The sequence below is a fragment of the Melanerpes formicivorus genome, unplaced genomic scaffold (genome assembly GCF_026170545.1).
Source record: "Melanerpes formicivorus ecotype bairdi unplaced genomic scaffold, bMelFor1.0.p_v2 SCAF_20, whole genome shotgun sequence".
NCBI classification, from domain to species: domain Eukaryota; kingdom Metazoa; phylum Chordata; class Aves; order Piciformes; family Picidae; genus Melanerpes; species Melanerpes formicivorus.
The window spans coordinates 14,177,996-14,195,285 of record NW_027142372.1 but is presented as its reverse complement, the minus strand read 5'-3'; the positions used below and the strand labels follow the sequence as shown (position 1 = coordinate 14,195,285).

The following is a 17,290-nucleotide window of genomic DNA, read 5'->3' as shown; positions in this document are numbered from 1 at the left end:
CATTAAATACCCCCCACCCTGCCTCTAAATTAAAAACTACACATGGGAAGGAACAGCAAACCATCAAAGAAAGGTGCTCTGTGTCCAGCACATCTGTCATGTGAAATGATTCCTTTCTATTCTGTTGCTAACACCAAACTGGAGAGGGTGGCTGACACCCCCCAGGCTCTGCTGGAACTGATTCTTTCAAAATACAAAAATGGGGTTGTCTTTGGAGAAAAAGACTAAGAAGAAACTTAGGTTACTTCAGAGGAAGCACCAAAGTGGGAAATGAGAGGGGAAAGCCACACTTTATCTGGCTGAAACTGACACAGTAAGGCTGGCAGAGAACCTAAACACAGGAAAGGGCTTTGATTTACACTGGGGTTAGGATTTGTGTCTGAACATCTCAGAGCAGCAAGTTCACAACATTCTACAAAGCATACTGGGAAAAAAAAAACCAAAAACCACCACCAACTAGTATTTAGAAATATTAAAAATACCCCAGATTGCCCCCAAATCAGACTTGATGTGTTTAAAATGCAGCAGTGGCAGACTCCTACAACTGGTGGTGTCTGTTTGCAGGGTTCAGGATTTGGTCCCGGTTTTCTTCATACTTCTCTATCATTTTCTGCATGTCGTGGTCAGCTCCAATGACCTTGGAAAGAAGAAGATGACATTGGAAATAACTGACAACACCAAATGTGGTTGGGGTTAGGCAAAAGAGAACAGCAAGAGAGAAAGAGAATTGCAGGCTGCACAAGGGCTTCATTTCTGCATGGTGCCACACTAACACACAAGTCACAGCTAAGAAAAAGCAGCAGCCACAAAGGCAAGAGAGGGGATTCTGCCCCTCTGATCTGCTCTGCTGAGACCCCCACCTCCAACACTGCCTCCAGTTCTGGTGTCGCCAGCATAAGGACACACAGCTGCTGGAGTGAGTCCAAAGGAGGTCACAAAGATGATCCAAGGGCTGGAGCACCTCTGCTGGGGTTGTTCAGCCTAGAGAAGACTCTGGGAGAACCTCAGAGCTGCCTTCCAGTACCTGAAGGGATCCTACAGGAAGGCTGCAGAAAGACTTTCAAGAGGGTGTCTAGAGACAACACATGGAGAGCGATGTGAGGGTGGTGAGATTCTGGAACAGATTGCCCAGGGAGGTTGTGGATGCCTCCTCCCTAGGGGTGTTGAAGGCCAGTTTGGATGAGGCCTTGAGCAGCCAAGTCTGGCTGAGAGGTGTCCCTGCCCATGGGGGGAGGTTGCAGTAGACAATCTCCAAGGTCCCTTCCAACCTGAGCCATTCTAGGACACTCCTAGTGCTTTCTCTCCATTAGCTTCCTGTCCAGGAGCTGACATCCCCTGAAAAGTTCCAGGTCTAACCCTGCAAACAAGCACAGGGAACAGAGCCTCAAATTCCACCAGAGATGGAAGTCCAGACTTTCATGCTGTACTCTCTGGATGGCTATAAACACTTCTCTGTGGTTTTCCTTCTTTGGAGGTTATTAGAAGAGCAGGTTGATTTCCTTGTCACACAGAACACTAGCTGAAGTGCACCATCTTCCACAGGCTTAACTGGTTATAAACAAAACAATACTTACAAGCACTGGGCAGGAAACTTCAAACAGTGTGTGTTTGATGAGCCACTCTTCATAGAGCTGATGGATAGCTTCTAAATACTCCTAGAAAAGAGGGATTCAGATAACAGATGTTCAGGGATGAGACACACATTCTTGTCTTTATATATTTGGAAGTATTTAAGAAGTGCAATAGAAGCCACTAAGAAAACCAAAGAAAACCCCAAACAAGAAATATCAGAAGGCTTCTGAGAAAAATTAATTCCCAGTGCAAGCTTTCGCTCCAAGGCACAGCTTACAGGAGCACAGGGCTCTTAGCTCCTTTGAAGATCAAGAACCACATTTCCCCTCCCATAAAGCATGGCTGAAGGTTTTACAGAGGAAAATACACCAAAGTAAGGACATAAAGGGCAGGACTTGCAAAGAAGAGGGCAAGGAGGCACTTCCTGTGACACTGTATAGCCCTAAAATTCCCTGTTCACCTCCTCCTACCTCCATTCCCTGTAAAAGCCCTTCTGCCTGCCATCAGCTCTTAGGGTTTCTTCATGCAGGCTACTGAACCTTCTTCAGCCATTTTTGTTCTCCCACCCCTAGGCAGGGCTGCAAGGTTACACAATGTCTCCTCAAATCCATTGTAAGGAGGATTTATTCTCCAAGATAACATCTCACATGGCCCAAAAATCTAGCTCTTTGCATCCACCTTCACCTGACAATTGCTCTACTGAAACCACCCAACTCCAGAAGTACTCCTGGCTGGGCTTTCTCTTGATGAAAGCTTGTTTCCTGAATCATCACTCAGTGTCAGGGGCTGATTTTTGAGCAGACTCCCACCCTAACCATTTTCAAGATGTTTCTTTGCAGAGACATTTCCTGCAGACACATCCTGGTGATAGCAGAAAGTGCCCACCTCAACCTTCAGCACCTGCAAGCACAGCTCTCTCTGCTTCAGCTGCATGTTGTTACACCATTCAGTGCCCTCTTTACATCTTGGAGAAGATTAAGAGTGGATGAATACTGCACCCAAGCAATGAGCTACAGGGCACCAATAACTAAAACACCACATTTGGGAAGCCAGTGGGCATGGCAGATCATAAATTAAATTAAATCAATCAAAGTCTTAATTTGCAGTGGAAACAGCAGCCCCACATGCTGGCAATACCCTCAGGATACAATTTCAGTGATTAGATTGGAACCATTCTGTTTTTCAAAGTCATGGTAACCACAAATACTGAAGGAACTCCTTACCAGAGGAATGATCTTTTCCTCTTCTCTGCATCTTCTCTTTAACCTCTCATAACAAACTTCAGGAGAAGTCTGCAGATAAACTGTGGTAACAAAAAGTTACAATAAAGGTCAGCTTTAAAAGCAAAGCAACTTGGTTCACAAAGTCTAGAAGGAAAGAATCCTGGCTGAAGCCCCACCACTGACCCTCCCTTTTGGCATTGGTCAGTCCATGAACCACCCACAAATTGATGTTGTCTGATGCTAGACATTGGCAGCCACTCTTACACCGAATAATGGCATTACTTATTACCTGAATTATTATTTATTACCTGAACAAAGTGATTATTTATTACCCAAGAAAGAACTACTGTTTTCTCCTAGTAAGGAAAGCCCACCCACAAACATGCCCCTGCAGAACCCAGCCAAGCCTTACCTATCAAATCAACTGAAACATCAGTGTTCTTCTGGATCCAGTCAAACCATTCACTCAGGACAACATAATCCACCTCTGGCATCTTCCCACTGAATAAACAGAACAGCCATCACCCAGGGAACAGCATACAGAGGTCAGTTCCAAACTGATGGTTTTTCATCTAACTAAAATGCCTCCAACTTGACTCCAGCACATATGAATCCCACAATTGTTTCAGTTGGAAATGACCTTTAAGATCATCCAGACCAAGCATTCTCGAGCTCTAACAAGGCTGGAGCTAAACCATGGACCTCAGCAATACATCAATGCCTCTTTGAAACACCTCCAGGGATGGGGATTCAACCACTTCCCTGGGCAGCCTGCTCCAGTGCTTAAGAAACCTTTCAGGGAAGAAGCCTCTTTTAATGTCCAATCTAAACCTCTCCTGGTGCAACCTGAGGCCATTTCCTCTCATCCTAGGACTTGTTATTTGGGAGAAGAGACCAACTTCCACCTAGCTCCAACCTCCTTTCAGGGAGCTGTAGAGAGCAACAAGGTCTCCCCTCAGCCTCCTCTTCTCCAGGCTGAGCAACCCCAGTTCCCTCAGCCCCTCCTGAGAGCTGTTCTCCAGACCCTACAGATACTAAACAAACAAGCTCATTTTTTCTCACTCTCCTTCTTTCTCCTCCAAAAACTTCTAATTTAAGGGTGACAGAGCCCTGCAGCAGGCTGCCCAGAGAAGTTGTGGAGTGTCCATTCTGAAGACTTTCAAGACCCATCTGGATGTGCTCCTGTGTGACCTGCCCTAGGTGACCCTGCTCTGGCAGAGGGGTTAGACTCAACGATCTCCAGAGGTTCCTTCCAACTCCCACCATTCTATGATTCTGTGATAACCCAGAACAGTATTTCCACTCCAACAGCAAGAAAGCATGCCCCTGTCTGTACCTCCCTTCTTTGTCTGCCATCCAGCTGAATCTCTTGCCTCAGACATGGGACAACACAGTTCAGTGCTGCTGTAATGCAGGCTAGCAGGCACACACAGAAACCCAACACTTCCTGCTGCTTTTCTCTAAGGTGTCTGGGGAAACTGGGGAAGGCCAGAAGAAATGAGGTACAAGACAAAGCTCCACTGGCCTGCTCCTAGAAGGTACTTCTAGCTTAGTTCTGTATTGACCTGCCCTGCAGACACCATGCCTTTGCCTTCCCTCTGTCCATAAGGCCTTCTGTGAGGACTCTGGATCAGGCTCAAGCTCCATAAGCACACAAAAAGGTATCTTCATTCCCAAACTTTGCTGACATTTGACTCCTATCAAGTGAAGTTTGTTACTGCAGAAGTTAAAGGTGAACAGAACCAGCTTTGTGTCACAAAACTCCCTGAATTCACAGGGCACAAAGCTTACTTTGCCATGCATACTCACATTCTTCTACAGTTCTACACCTAACAGAGTGTCTCTCTCAGTGCTAAACTCAGCTGTGCAGTGGTGGTAAGGCCTGGGACACTCCTGCAGGAGAAGCTCACAGCAATTGCTCACAATTTAAGCCTTCCATCAGCTCTGTAAAGCTTACTCTATTTGTCTCCCTGGGAAAGTGCCTGCAAAGCCAAACACAAACACTGGGTGACACTGGGTCAGAAAAGAGCTGGTACTCCTGGTAGTCCCACAGCTCTTCACCCCATGCTTCAACCAATCACTCTGCTCAAAGAGCTTGTGTGAGAGATTACAAGGGATTCTCCCTCTAAGAGTGGGAACCTCTTTCTGCTTGCCTGGCATCTGAACTCTGTCTCATTAAAATTTCAAAGCAGCTCCACGACGACTTGTGTAGCATGGGTGACACCTTGTGGCATGCAGCTGCTCTCCCTGCAGACAGGAGCAAGAAACTGGGTTTGTCCCTGAAGACCCCTGAAAAATCATTTCAAACAAGCATCTGTGATATGCACTGCAAACAATCATAAAACCAAACCCACACCCCAGACCACTGCTTGTTAGGAAAGGAAGGGCAAATTCACATAAATAGTTGTTTCAGTCTTGTCCCCCAGGACAAAATAAACCAGGTTGGGCTCTGCCCCTGTCCCATGCACATCTAGGGGTGGGGACCTCATTCAGAAAGGGACATTTCATAGATTCATAGTATGGCTTAGTTTGGAAGGGACCTTAAAGATCATAGAATCCTAGAATGGTTTAGGATGGAAGTGACCTTAAAGCTCAGAGAATCCTAGAATGGTTTAGGATGGAAGTGACCTTAAAGCTCACAGAATCCTAGAATGGTTCAGGATGGAAGTGACCTTAAAGATCGTGGAATCCTAGACTGGTTTGTGTTCAAAGGGATCTTAAGGATTGAGTTCCAACCCCACTGCCACGGCTAGGGACACCTCCCACCAGCCCAGGTTGCTCAAGGCCTCATCCAACCTGGCCTTGAGCACCTCCAGGGAGGGGACATCCACAACCTCTCAGAGCAGCCTGGGACCTTAGAGGCAAATGGCCCTTGATCTTTCTGTACTCACCAGTCTCCTTTGATTCTATGAATCCTGATTCTGAGCAACACTACTTGACCTGAGCTCCTGCTTGTCACTCAAGCTCCTGCTTGCAAGAAATGCCAACCCTGGATGCTAGGTGGGACAGCACTATCCAGTTCTCTCCCTCCTACAGTGTCACTCTTCACATCCTCATGGGTCTCCACCTGCTCAGTGTGTGTTTGCTTTGCTTCAAGCAAGACTTTTGTATTCAGCTGGAGAGCAGATAGCTTCAGTATGTGTTCTTAGAGATGCTCTAAATATACTTCTGGAAAAGGCTCTCACTTGCCTCATGTTCTACAGATTTTATTCAACCAAAGGGCAGCACACCTTCTTGCCACCCTAACACAGATCTGGCAGATTTCACAGAGCACTCAGATGCAAATTACCAAAGAAATCAGTCAATTGTACATAGGCATAATCTAATTAAGGCCCAAAAGCCCAGTCCCGAATGCAACAGCATACCTGCGGTACAGGTTCTCTACAAAAATGTACTTTGCACTGTGGATTGATCTCTCCATCATTCTCACAGGGGAAATCTACAAAGCAAAACTTCACAGTCACTGACCACTTTACATTTCTCAGCATGCTTCTTTCTTTCACAGACTGCACTGGGTTGGAAGGGACCCTCAAAGGTTGTCTTGTCCAACCCCCCTGCAGCCAGCAGGGACATCTCCAAGTAGATCAGCCTGCCCAGGGCCACATCGAGCCAGATCTTGAATGTCTCCAGGGAAAGGGCTTTAAATATATCTCTGGGCAACCTATTCCAGTGCTTCACCACCCTCATTGTGAAGAACTTCCTCCTGATGTCCAACCTAAATTTGCCCTGCTCCAGTTTCAAACCATTGCCCCTCGTCCTATCCCTATAAGCCCTTCTCAGCAGGTCCCCTTCACACACTGAAGTGCAGCTCTAAAGTCTCCCTGAAGCCTTCTCTTCTCCAAGCTGAACAGCCCCAATTCTTTCAGCCTGTCTCCACAGCAGAGGTGCTCCAGCCCTACAATCATCTTTGTGCCTTCCTCTGGAGCTGCTCCAGCAGCTCCATGTGTCTCTTGTTATTACTCAGAACTGCATCTAATCATTTGTTTTCCACCAAAAGGAAAAGGTTGTTCACCATTGGCTTGGTATGCTGCTCCAGCATTGTAAGCTGGATGTAAGTCTGCAGAGTTATCCCCCATCTTGAAGCATCTTGGTACATTAAGCCCTGGAAGCAAGAACAAAGCAGACATTCTTGTGAGTTCAAACAGCAACAAAAGGCAGAAATAAATAAAGCTGGGTGCTTAGGGTAAGGAGAGGCAGTCAGCACCACCTATCAAAACTGTGTCTCCCAAGAAAAAGTTATTGGTGGTGGTGGTGGTTCCCTTCTGTGAGGGACCTTTCATAGAATCATGGAATAGAATCATAGAACAGTTTGGGTTGGAAGAGACCTCCAAATGTCCTCCAGACTAACCTCCCTGCAGTCAGAAGGGACATCCTCCACTAGATCAGGCTGCTCAGAGCCTTGTCCAGCCTGACCTTGAGTATCTCCAGGGATGGGGCCTCAACTACCTCCCTGAGCAATCTGTTCTGGTGTTCCACCACCCTCATGGTGCAGAACTTGTTCCTAACATCCAGTCTAAATCTCTTCTCTCATTTCAAACCACTGCCCCTCAAACTGTCCTCGCAGGCCTTTGCAAGCAGTCCCTCTGCAGCCTTCTTGCAGCCCCTTTCAGGTACTGCCAGGCTGCTATTAGGTCTCCCTGGAGCCATTTCTTCTCCAGGCTGAACAGCCCCAGCTCCCTCAGCCCATCCTCAAGGCTGATCATTTTCATGGCCCCCCTGGATCTGCTCCATCAGGTCCATGTCATTCCTGTGTTGAGGGCTCCACAGCAGGACACAGTACTGCAGGTGAGGTCCCTCCAGAGCAGAACAGAGTGGCAGAATCCCCTCTCTCCATTTCTGGCCACACTGCTTTCAATGCAGCCCAGGCTGGCATAGGCCTTCTGGGCTGCAGGTGCACACTGTCACATGCAATGTTTCTATCTGATGCATCCCTTAATGACAGTAAAAGATCTTTCTGCATCATAGAGCTTTATTTTTCTGCTGTCTAAGATTATGACCACACCTTCTCTAAGAGTTTTGCTGAATGGTAACAAGTCCCCATGCAGCAACTGTAATGGTAGAAATGATTTCTGCCACTTACCAGGATGTTATGACCACGGACATTCCTCCACTTAGCCACTGGCTCAGTCAAAACCTTGGGAAAAAGAATTACTCCACATTAATCATCTTGTGGGTTCCAAATCCTTGATTTGCCCCTGCAAGTCTGTAACTACATATGAATCCTCATTCAGTTAAGTCAGAGTGTTCAGCACTTGTATTGCAAAGCTCATCCAAAAAACAGCAACTGAACCCTGTCACACAGGAGGTAATGATGAACACTGCTTAAAAATAGAGGAGCTGCATTATACAACATCTCTTTCTTTTGCATTTTTTAACTGCCAAAACAAAACTCTTGACTGATTACCCAGTGAGTGTGGATAGATTTCCCTTTTCTCAAGTCAAAATCAGTACAACATAAGGGACAGACTGGTTTAGCTGAGTGCCAGCTGCACAGAATCACAGGATATATTTGGCTGAGAGCTTCTGTTCTGAATAGGTAAAAATCATAAGAGACTTCTCTGGCTCAAACAGGGCCTGAAACTCCAGCAGTGCTGTACAGCCAGGCCTGGGAAGTTAACTGGCTTTGCCTAAAGTGCTGCACTACTTCAAGCTCAAGTTTACTTGCCCTTTGTCTTCCCAGTTATTTACTCCATTGCAGTTAATCACCAAACACCCCCTGGCAGCCCAGCACTTTTATGAGGAACCCTAAAGTATGTTCCCTGGTCTGCTGGGAAAAGGATTCATACCTGCTGAACACACCAACAATTGCTCACTGAGCTTTGATCTGGCTAAAGTACAGCGAGCCTGCTCTTCCCCTAATCTTCTTGCAAGCAACATGAAATCCAACACCACCCCAGTCTAAGGAGTTCTACCAGTTCTTTCATTCATTAACAAAGCCATCCATTTCCTGGCACCTCCATCACACCACAGCAGGACTTTTACAGCATTCCTTCTTGGTCTTTGCTTATTACAAGACATATCTGAGATTTAAGTGACAGGAAAGAGCAAACAGGCATGTCCAAACAGGCCCAACCCATGTGGATTGCTGGTACTTGACAGCAGAAACCAACTCCAGAGGCAGAGACACTCACTCACAGGTTTTACTGATGTTTTGGCATCCTGTACTGTATTACATATGACCTAAATTTCTCCTCTGTGATTATCAATAATTGTGGGAGGTGCCCTATTCAGTGCCCTGGCTCATGACCTGCAGCTCCTTTCTCATCGACCCAAGAGAGGACAACACTTCCCAGCTGTCAAATTTGTCAAGACAAGCAGCTGCTTGATGATGTAAAGAGAGAAAAAAATATACACCCAGTACCTCAATGCTGGTGGTCTGTGCAAAGTAATCCAGGCATGTTGTTTTGCCACTTGCAATGTTGCCCTCGATACATATCTGAGGAAAAACAGGAGCACCTTTATGAACCAGGCTGTCAGATAGCAGCAGAGGCCACATGCAGAGGCCACCCTTTCCAGATCAATATGGAATAGCCTTACAACGGAAATAAATTGCTTTACAGGGAGACACTGGGGATCCCTTTGGATTCTGACTCCCTGCAGGCCACTTCTCTCCCTCCCACACATACCAAATGCCTCTTCTTCAAGGCCAGGTTGGACATGGGATGTAACTGTCCCACTCTACTCATCTATGTCTTTCCTTAGGCTGGGAGAGAGGAACTTTAGACTGGAGATCAGGACAAAAGTCTTGACAGTGAGGGTGGTGAGACACTGGAAGAGGTTGTCCAGGGAGGCTGTGGATGCCCTCTGCCCTGGAAGTGTTCAAGGCCAGGATGGATGAGGCCTTGAACAACCTGGGCTAGTGGGAGGTGTCCCTGCCCATGGCAGGGGTATTGGAACTAGATGACCTTTAAGGTCGCTTCCAACCCAAACTATTCAATAAGTCACCAGGCAGGGGCAGCCCTACTCTTATGAACCTCTGCAACCAGCAGGCTGCCACTGCTTCCAAATTCCCAGCCCCCCTCCCATGGCCCCAAGAGCTTCTGATGGTCACTTGTGGGACTGTGGCTCCCCAACACTGAGCCACAACTCACCTCAGAGACCTCAACTCAACTTTCCACCTAAATGCCTGCTGTATTGGTAATTCCAGTATCCATTGGGTAGCTAAAACCTTACAATGTATTCTGTTTAATTGCTCAGGCATCTGAAAACAAACTAAGAAAACTTTGTTGCATCTGTCTTAATGATAATTTATAGCCTAAAGTAATCACAGCTTCACAGACTGCATCAGGTTGGAAGGGACCCTCAAAGGTCACCTTGTCCAAGCCCCTAAAGTCAGCAGGCACACCTCCAACTAGAACAGCTTGCTCAGGGTCCCATCAAGTTTGACCTTGATTGTCCCTAGGGATGGAGCCTCAACCACATCCTGGGGCAGCCATTCCAGTATCTTACCACTCTCACTGTGAAGAGCTTCCTCCCGTTGTCCAACCTAAATCCACCCTGCTCTAGTCTAAAATTAATTAGATTCCAAACCCAGAAAAACACACAGGCAAGGCTGATCAGAGCAACCTTTTTCCGTAGCTTTCTGAACAAAAGGCAAACACTTACAACCGTCTTTCTATCATCTTCTTTTATCAGATGTTTATCTAGAATGGAAATAAACAGCAGTTACAACCTAGGAGGTCTTCATATCCTGAGCCTCTCAATGTGACCCCCCCCCACTAAGAATTTTGTGCTGAATGATCAAGCTTTAAGGTTATAACAACCTTACCAGACAGGTCGTGGCATGCACTGACACAGATTTAGCCTACGGTCTGCACTGGCCTTGACACTACCAAGAGGCAGACGGTGAGCACCTACGCCCTTTGAGCAGACCTTTGGTACTGCTGATCCTCGATGGGTTTCCATCAGGGAAAAAACGTAATTTAGGAAAAGGACCTCAAAGGCCTAACCAGCAAGCTGAGCAGGGGTAAAGATTTTAGGACACCTCCAAGATGAGCAACGGAGATGACCTGCATCTCAAAACTGCCTGTATAAAACCTGTGCCAGCAAGGCTAGGATTACTGAACCTTATCAGGCGCCCAGAAAGGGTAGTGTCGGTACCCAACCGCTGCTGGCGAGGGGGCACAAGGCTTATCAGAGCCACCAGGAGAAAGAGGAAGCTGCAGATTTACTTAGTCTGAAGAAGAGGGAATAGAGAGCCCTGCTCTGCCTTGGACAGAGGCTCCGTAGCTCCTCACAGCGATGCCATCGCTGATGCACAGCTTTAAAAGGAACTGAGCGGTGCCCTCTGCATCTCCCTCACCCGCCCCGCCGCATCCCCTTTACACGCTTAGGGAGCGGCTGTCAGCGCCCCGTCCGCCCTCCCCTTGCCAGCGGGACCGCCGCCGCCGCCGCCTCGAGCTCGGGCTACCGCCGACCCAGACCCCCCGGCCCCGCTACCCGCCGCGGACTTACAGCCGCCGGCGCCGCTGGGGCCGGGCCGGGAGCGCAGCGCCAGGCCGGTCGCCGAGGAGCTCGCGGCCGCTCCGCCCGCGCAGGCGGCTCCGGGGACTCCAATCAGCGCTCCCCGCCGCGGCCGGGCCCCGCGCAGCGCCGCGGGCCGCGCCCAGGTGGCACCCAGCCGCCACATCGCCCATCCCCGCCGCGGCCGCCGCTCCTGGCGCGGGCTGCCCGCTTCCGGCCGCGCGCGCTCACTTCCGCCGCGGGGAGCGGGCTGGGGCCGGGCCGGGACTACGCCTGAGGCGCGGAAGCTGCGCGGCCCAGCCCCGCTCCGCTGCCCAGCCCCGCTCCGCTGCCATGGCGGTCGTGGACACCAGCTACCCCTACTCGCTGCGGGGCGGCCTGAAGCTCTTCCGCACGGTAGGCAGGGCCCGAGGGGAGCGGGGCAGGCTCCCTGCGGGGGTCCCTCCGCTCCTGAGCGGGCGGGGAGCGGGGCGGGGCGGTGCTAACGCCCCGTTAACCAGCGGTTAACCCTCGCCACCCTGCCCCCGCAGGTGCTGGCCTTGGTGGCCTTCCTGTTGTTTTTGCAGTCCCAGTCCCGCGGGGCGTACACGGCGCTGGCGGGCATGGAGATGATCATCACCGTGCTGTCCTTCCTGTTCTACTTGCTAAAGCTCGACAAAAAGCTGCGCTGGCTCTTCTGGCCGCTGGCCGTGAGTACCGGCCGGCCCCTCACCCGGGGGGCGCTCACCCGGCACACAGCCACAGAAGGCATCGGGTGGGAAGGGGCCCTCAAAGGTCATCTTGTCCAACTGCCCCGCAGTCAGCAGGGACACCTCCAGCTAGAGCAGGCTGCCCAGGGGCACATCGAGTCTGATTGTGAATGTCTTCAGGGACAGGGCCTCAATCCCATCTCTGGGCAACCTGTTCCAGTGTTCCATTACCCTCATTGCAAAGAACTTCCTAATATCCAAGCTCAATCTACCCTGCTCTAGTTCTAAACCATCACCCCTCATTCTGTCACCACAAGCCCTTCTAAAGAGTCCCTCCCCAGCCTTCCTGTAGGTCCCCTTCAGATGCTGAAATGCTGCTCCCCAGAGCCTTCTCCTCTCCAGGCTGCACAATCCCAACTCTCACAGCCTGCCCTGGCAGAAGAGGTGCTGCAGCCCTCTGATCATCTCTGTGGCCTCTTCTGGATCCTGTCCAGAGGCTTGCTGTCCAATCACTTCAGATACTGGTCCTGTAATGTTAAAGACAAAGCCAGTGTCTGTGTGAACCCATTTTTCCTGACTGGGTGATTGTTCTCTGCATTGATTTCTACAGAGCTGACCCATACCCCTTCATAGTCCTTCCTCTAATGAGCATCATTTGCATAACGTCATGATGCTGCTCTTTTCCCCTCACAAATCAAACCTACCCTTGACCTTAAACACTGGCTGCCTTCTCCTCTCCCTTCCTTTGTAAAGTCATTGCTGCTTTAGCCTGCCAGGTGTAGCCAAAGTGCATCAATTTACCAAAAAAAACCCAACCCAAAGTAAAATGAGGAAGTTTTGTCAGAAAGCACTGGTTTTGACATCAGACCACTGGGTGTCACTATGGACATGGGTGTAATTCCAGCAGTTTTGGTGGAAGCACAGGATATTGGGAGCTACTCAGCTTTTCCTTCAGGCCTGGATTTCAGAGTAAGTCTTTCGCTTCCACTGCCTGTTGCAGGATGTTTTGAACTCGGTGATTGCAGCGTTGTTCCTGCTCATTGTCTGCCTGTTCGCAGTAATTATCAAGAGCAACAATGGGACACTGGCTGGAGGAGTAAGTAGGAGCATTACTAACAAAGTGCAGTTCTCTCAGTAGGTAGGGTGTGACCTGCGTGGTGGGCTTCCATTGTGGCAACACCATGAAAATAACTCTTGTGGGACAATGTATGCAGAAAAAGAAAAAGGAGTGCAGATTCACAGTATCTATCACAGTATCACCAAGGTTGGAAGAGACCTCAAGGATCATTGAGTCCAACCTGTCACCACAGACCTCATGACTAGACCATGGCACCAAGTGCCACATCCAATCCCCTCTTGAACACCTCCAGGGATGGGGACTCCACCACCTCCCTGGGCAGCACATTCCGATGACGAATGATTCTCTCGGTGAAGAACTTTCTCCTCACCGCCAGCCTAAACCTCCCCTGGCACAGCTTGAGACTGTGTCCCCTTGTTCTGGTGCTGGTTGCCTGGGAGAAGAGACCAACCCCTTCCTGGCTACAACCACCCTTCAGGTAGTTGTAGAGGGCAATGAGGTCTCCCCTGAGCCTCCTCTTCTCCAGGCTAAACAATCCACTCTATTGTACTAAAAATATAATCCTCAATAATTTAATAATATACTTAATAGGTTTTATATATTAAATATATCACTAAATAATTAGTATATTTAGTATATTATATTTAGTATTACTAAATTATGAGTATATATATGAACAGAAATCCTGGAAACTCCTAGAGTTTGGGCAGAACTTCCATCTTTTCAGCTTGCCTCGGCAGTAATCCCCTGATTAGGACAAATCCATTTTAAAACCTAGAACTGTGGAATCATAGAATGGTTTGGGTTGGAAGGGACCGCCAAAGGTCAGCTAGTCCAACCCCCCTGCAGTCAACAGGGACATCCTGACTAGATCAGGTTGCTCAGAGTCTTGTCAAGCCTGACCTTGAATATCTCCAGGGATAAGCCCTCCACTACCTCCCTGGGCAACCTGTTCCAGTGTTCCAGCACCTTCACAGTGCAGAACTTGTTCCTAACATCCAAGAAACTTTTGTGCACATGGGGTTGGGCTGAAGGGTGAGAGCTGACCGAGTTTACTCCCTGGCTGTTCTGCAAAGCCATTTTTCCAGTTGTCTGCCTGAAGTTGCATAGTTTTTGAATAGTTACACACATTTTCTTCACTTGGGAAGGTATTTCCCCTTCAGAGCTTCAGAGGAGAGGAGCACTGTTCTTTTCCTGCTAGGCTTGTTTTGACAGACATTGACTTTTCTCCAGGCCAAAACCATTAATTGGGCAGTCCTTAAAGAGACAGAAGGGGTCTCATGTAGGATAAAAGCATTGTCTTGCATAAAGCTTAGCTTTCAAGGAGAACACACCACTCCAAGGCTTCACACAGACATCAGCCAAAGCTGCTGATGGGTTTTAAACATGGATGCTGTTTCATTCATCAGCTCTCTCATCACACATGCATTTCCAAGGCTAGGGACAAGTTAGGAAGATGTGTGGACTGCTTCCTTGAGGCCTGGTAGATGAGTCTCTGCAGTGGAAGATAGAGAGTGCATGGGGAAACTAACCTGCTGATTGTTTTTGTAGGTGTTTGGTCTCACACTGTGTGTGCTGTGTGTTGTCGACGCGGTTCTTGTTTGCCGGAAGATTAAATTTGATAGATCCAGAGGAAACAATACTGCTGAAAACTAAGATTACCATTTTACTCACAGAACCAGTCCCAGAGTAACTCTTGTGATTGTTCTCAAGAATGTGTGCTTCCATGTGTTCACTTTGGCACTTCCTGTGCATTGAGGTACTTCTTTAGAAAGTTAAGAAGGTTTCCTTGCATTTCCAAGTGTGGTTTCAGTGTTGCAGTTTCACCAGTTCAAGCCTCACAGCAAGTTGTCCTGTTTTTTTCTGAATTTGATGCCATTTGGACATGTTAATAAAAAAGGGGGAAAAAAGAAAATACAAATAGGCCTAACTGTGGTGTTCATCGTTATTTAAATGTACTTAAAGTTACTTCATGTGATGTACCAGTAAAAATCTGCAGGAGAGCCTGGTTTTTTTTCCACTCCTCTTTTTGTTCCTGATGCCCCAGATCAGCTTCCTGGCTGCTGATTGTCTCATGGGAGTGCCTGATTGCTAAGGCACTCTGATCCCTGAATTTTCATTGTCACGTTGGGGAACTGCTGAGAACAGCCATCACCACAGGGGGTGAAGAGGGGGAATTAAAGCAGCTTTAGAAGCCACTTACAGCTCTTCCGCCTCTCAGTTCTAGAGCCGAGAATGCCAGCCAGTGCCCTCTGAACTACCCTCAATGTCCAAAGCGAGCATCCAGCATCCCGCGATTGGAGAGCTCCGGGCTGACACGGGGGTGGCAGCGGAGGGATGGAGGGCGGACACGGTGACCGGGGCGGCTCCCTTTGGGAGGCAGAACAACTCCAGGGTTGGCTGGGGCTGCTGCTGCCCAGGCAGCGGGAGCTGTGCGGGGCAAAGGCGGGGAAAGGCTCGCCGGGGCTCTCTACCCCTGTGGGACCCCCACCCACCCGAAGCTGCTGCTGCGAGCAGCTGCGGGGCCCCCACACCCCCTGAGGGCAGCGCTGAGCGCTCCGCCGCCGTCCCTCAGATTTGGGGATGCTGAAAGTCTATTTCCACGTTTCCGCAGTGTCACGATTTCCGCTTCCCTTCTTCACAAAACCCCCGCCCCCATCCCCACCCCGCGCCGGCCCCGCTCCGCCCGGAGCCGCTGCAGCCAGCGGGGAGCCCGCGGGGACGGCCGCCCGGCCTGCGCTCGCTCCTGCCCCCGGCGGAGCTGCTCCGCTCCCGCAAGAAAAACATGGCATGAGGAACATTTTATTCCGTTGCCGGCACTGAATGATACACGGCTTGTGCTGAGCTCTTCACTCTTCTTACTTGCTTGTAATGATTAAGTACAAAAGCTTAAAACATGTTCTGGATTCACATCAAGATCTGAACACTAGAAGAAAGTAATTCTTTCAAGTGTTAATAAAAAGTCACATTTACAAGCGAAAATGTTTAGCAAGTGCTCAGACTTAGTGCTCAGTTAACAGCACCCCTAGGAACGACCTCTTCCACGCAGAAGGGGGCATTCGCTATTGGCTTCAATGCAGCGAGGCTACAGAGAGCTGGCACAGCAAAAAGGCTGCTGCTTAACTCAATAACTATATCCTGCAAAACAAACAACGAAAAATGAAACAGACCTTATGTTTAGCACGCTGAAACCGCGGGCGCGGACTGCATTTCCCGTGAAATATCGCGCGGGACCGTCCCCGCAGAGCCCTGCCCCCAGAGCGCTGCCCCCCTGCCAGCGCAGGCGCCCTGGGCACGCCGCAGCCGCTCCGAGCGATGTTGTTTGTCCTGGCGGTCCCCGAGAAGCCGCAGTGTGGGGGGTTGCCCAGCCCGTTACGGGGCAAGTGTTGGGGTGAAGGCGAGTGAGGGATGGAGCCAGCCTCCCAAAGAGGGTGCTTGCAGCCCTGAAGGTTTGAAATACCTGAACATTTCGCGGAGGGGATTAAAAAGCATTCAAAACTGCAAGTATTAGTGCGAGGTGTTCCAACAGAGAAAAAGCTCTGCTGCTTATCTAGATATTGAAGGATGGTATTAATTTATATGTAAAAAAAGACTTTGAAATTACCTCCTTGGTAATTTCTATCATACATAAATGTCTATCATACATAAAAGCTTCTAGAACATAAAAGCAAATCCTAAGTAGAGCCACATAGGGGCTTGGCATCTAAATTGGGTATATGTACGTTTAAAATAGTGGGTTTTCTTTTGTGCGTGTTGTGTTCTTATTTCAAATTTAAACGGAAAAAAATCTGCCCAGGGCAAAACTGAGCTGCCCCCGACGCAGAGGCAGGACACGGCCCGCCAGTGCTCACTGCTGCCACCGTGTGCTCAATTGTCGACACTGCGGCTGTGCAGCGGCGTGTACAGCCCTGTCGGTGCCCAGTGCTGCCACTGTGTGTTTAATTGTCGACACTGCAGCTGTGCCGCCTTGTCAGTGCTCATTGCTGCCACCGTGTGCTTAATTGTCACCACTGCAGCTGTGCAGCGGCGTGTGCCGCCCTGTCCGTGCTGTGCTGGCACCGTGTGTTTAACTGTCGACACTGCAGCTGTGCCGCCCTGTCAGTGCTCAGTGCTGCCACCGCGTGTTTCATTTTCGGCATTGCCGTTGCGCAGCGGTGGGCGCCGCCCCGTCAAGTCCTCAGTGCTGCTGTCTCGTCTCCAAAAAGCTCAGAATGCTTGAAAAGTCTCTGGAGGACTGGTCTGGGGGGAGAAGGGGAGAGATAAAA

The 17,290-nt window shown here is 49.3% G+C and overlaps 2 protein-coding genes across 2 annotated transcripts; one reads left to right on the top strand and one right to left on the bottom strand.

Annotated features, from left to right (window-relative positions):
- Positions 1 to 271: 271 nt before the first annotated feature.
- On the bottom strand, positions 272 to 11,521 carry TK2 (thymidine kinase 2). The gene is made up of 10 exons (XM_068150887.1): positions 11,250 to 11,521; positions 10,401 to 10,438; positions 9,157 to 9,231; positions 7,876 to 7,929; positions 6,808 to 6,897; positions 6,161 to 6,234; positions 3,208 to 3,296; positions 2,796 to 2,875; positions 1,575 to 1,655; positions 272 to 637 (listed from the first exon to the last, which is right to left on the bottom strand). The coding sequence occupies exons 1-10, from the start codon at positions 11,422 to 11,424 to the stop codon at positions 539 to 541; spliced, it is 855 nt and encodes a 284-aa protein (XP_068006988.1). The 5' UTR covers positions 11,425 to 11,521; the 3' UTR covers positions 272 to 538.
- Positions 11,522 to 11,573: 52 nt separating this feature from the next.
- Positions 11,574 to 15,033, top strand: CKLF (chemokine like factor). The gene is made up of 4 exons (XM_068150889.1): positions 11,574 to 11,654; positions 11,789 to 11,947; positions 12,948 to 13,043; positions 14,577 to 15,033. Exons 1-4 carry the CDS (start codon positions 11,592 to 11,594, stop codon positions 14,679 to 14,681), a joined length of 423 nt encoding a protein of 140 aa, XP_068006990.1. The 5' UTR covers positions 11,574 to 11,591; the 3' UTR covers positions 14,682 to 15,033.
- Positions 15,034 to 17,290: the final 2,257 nt, after the last annotated feature.

What these genes read in the sequence shown, in the direction of transcription:
- TK2 (XM_068150887.1), bottom strand. Translation starts at nt 11,424, where the DNA reads ATGTGGCGGCTGGGTGCCACCTGGGCGCGGCCCGCGGCGCTGCGCGGG. An exon ending in GTAGAGAACCTGTACCGCAG is followed by an intron (nt 3,297 to 6,160) that starts GTATGCTGTTGC and finishes CTGTTTATTCAG; the next exon opens with TGGGAAGATGCCAGAGGTGG. An exon ending in AGGAAAAGATCATTCCTCTG is followed by an intron (nt 1,656 to 2,795) that starts GTAAGGAGTTCC and finishes CCTCTTTTCTAG; the next exon opens with GAGTATTTAGAAGCTATCCA.
- CKLF (XM_068150889.1), top strand. Translation starts at nt 11,592, where the DNA reads ATGGCGGTCGTGGACACCAGCTACCCCTACTCGCTGCGGGGCGGCCTG. An exon ending in GCCTGAAGCTCTTCCGCACG is followed by an intron (nt 11,655 to 11,788) that starts GTAGGCAGGGCC and finishes CTGCCCCCGCAG; the next exon opens with GTGCTGGCCTTGGTGGCCTT. An exon ending in GGCTCTTCTGGCCGCTGGCC is followed by an intron (nt 11,948 to 12,947) that starts GTGAGTACCGGC and finishes TGCCTGTTGCAG; the next exon opens with GATGTTTTGAACTCGGTGAT.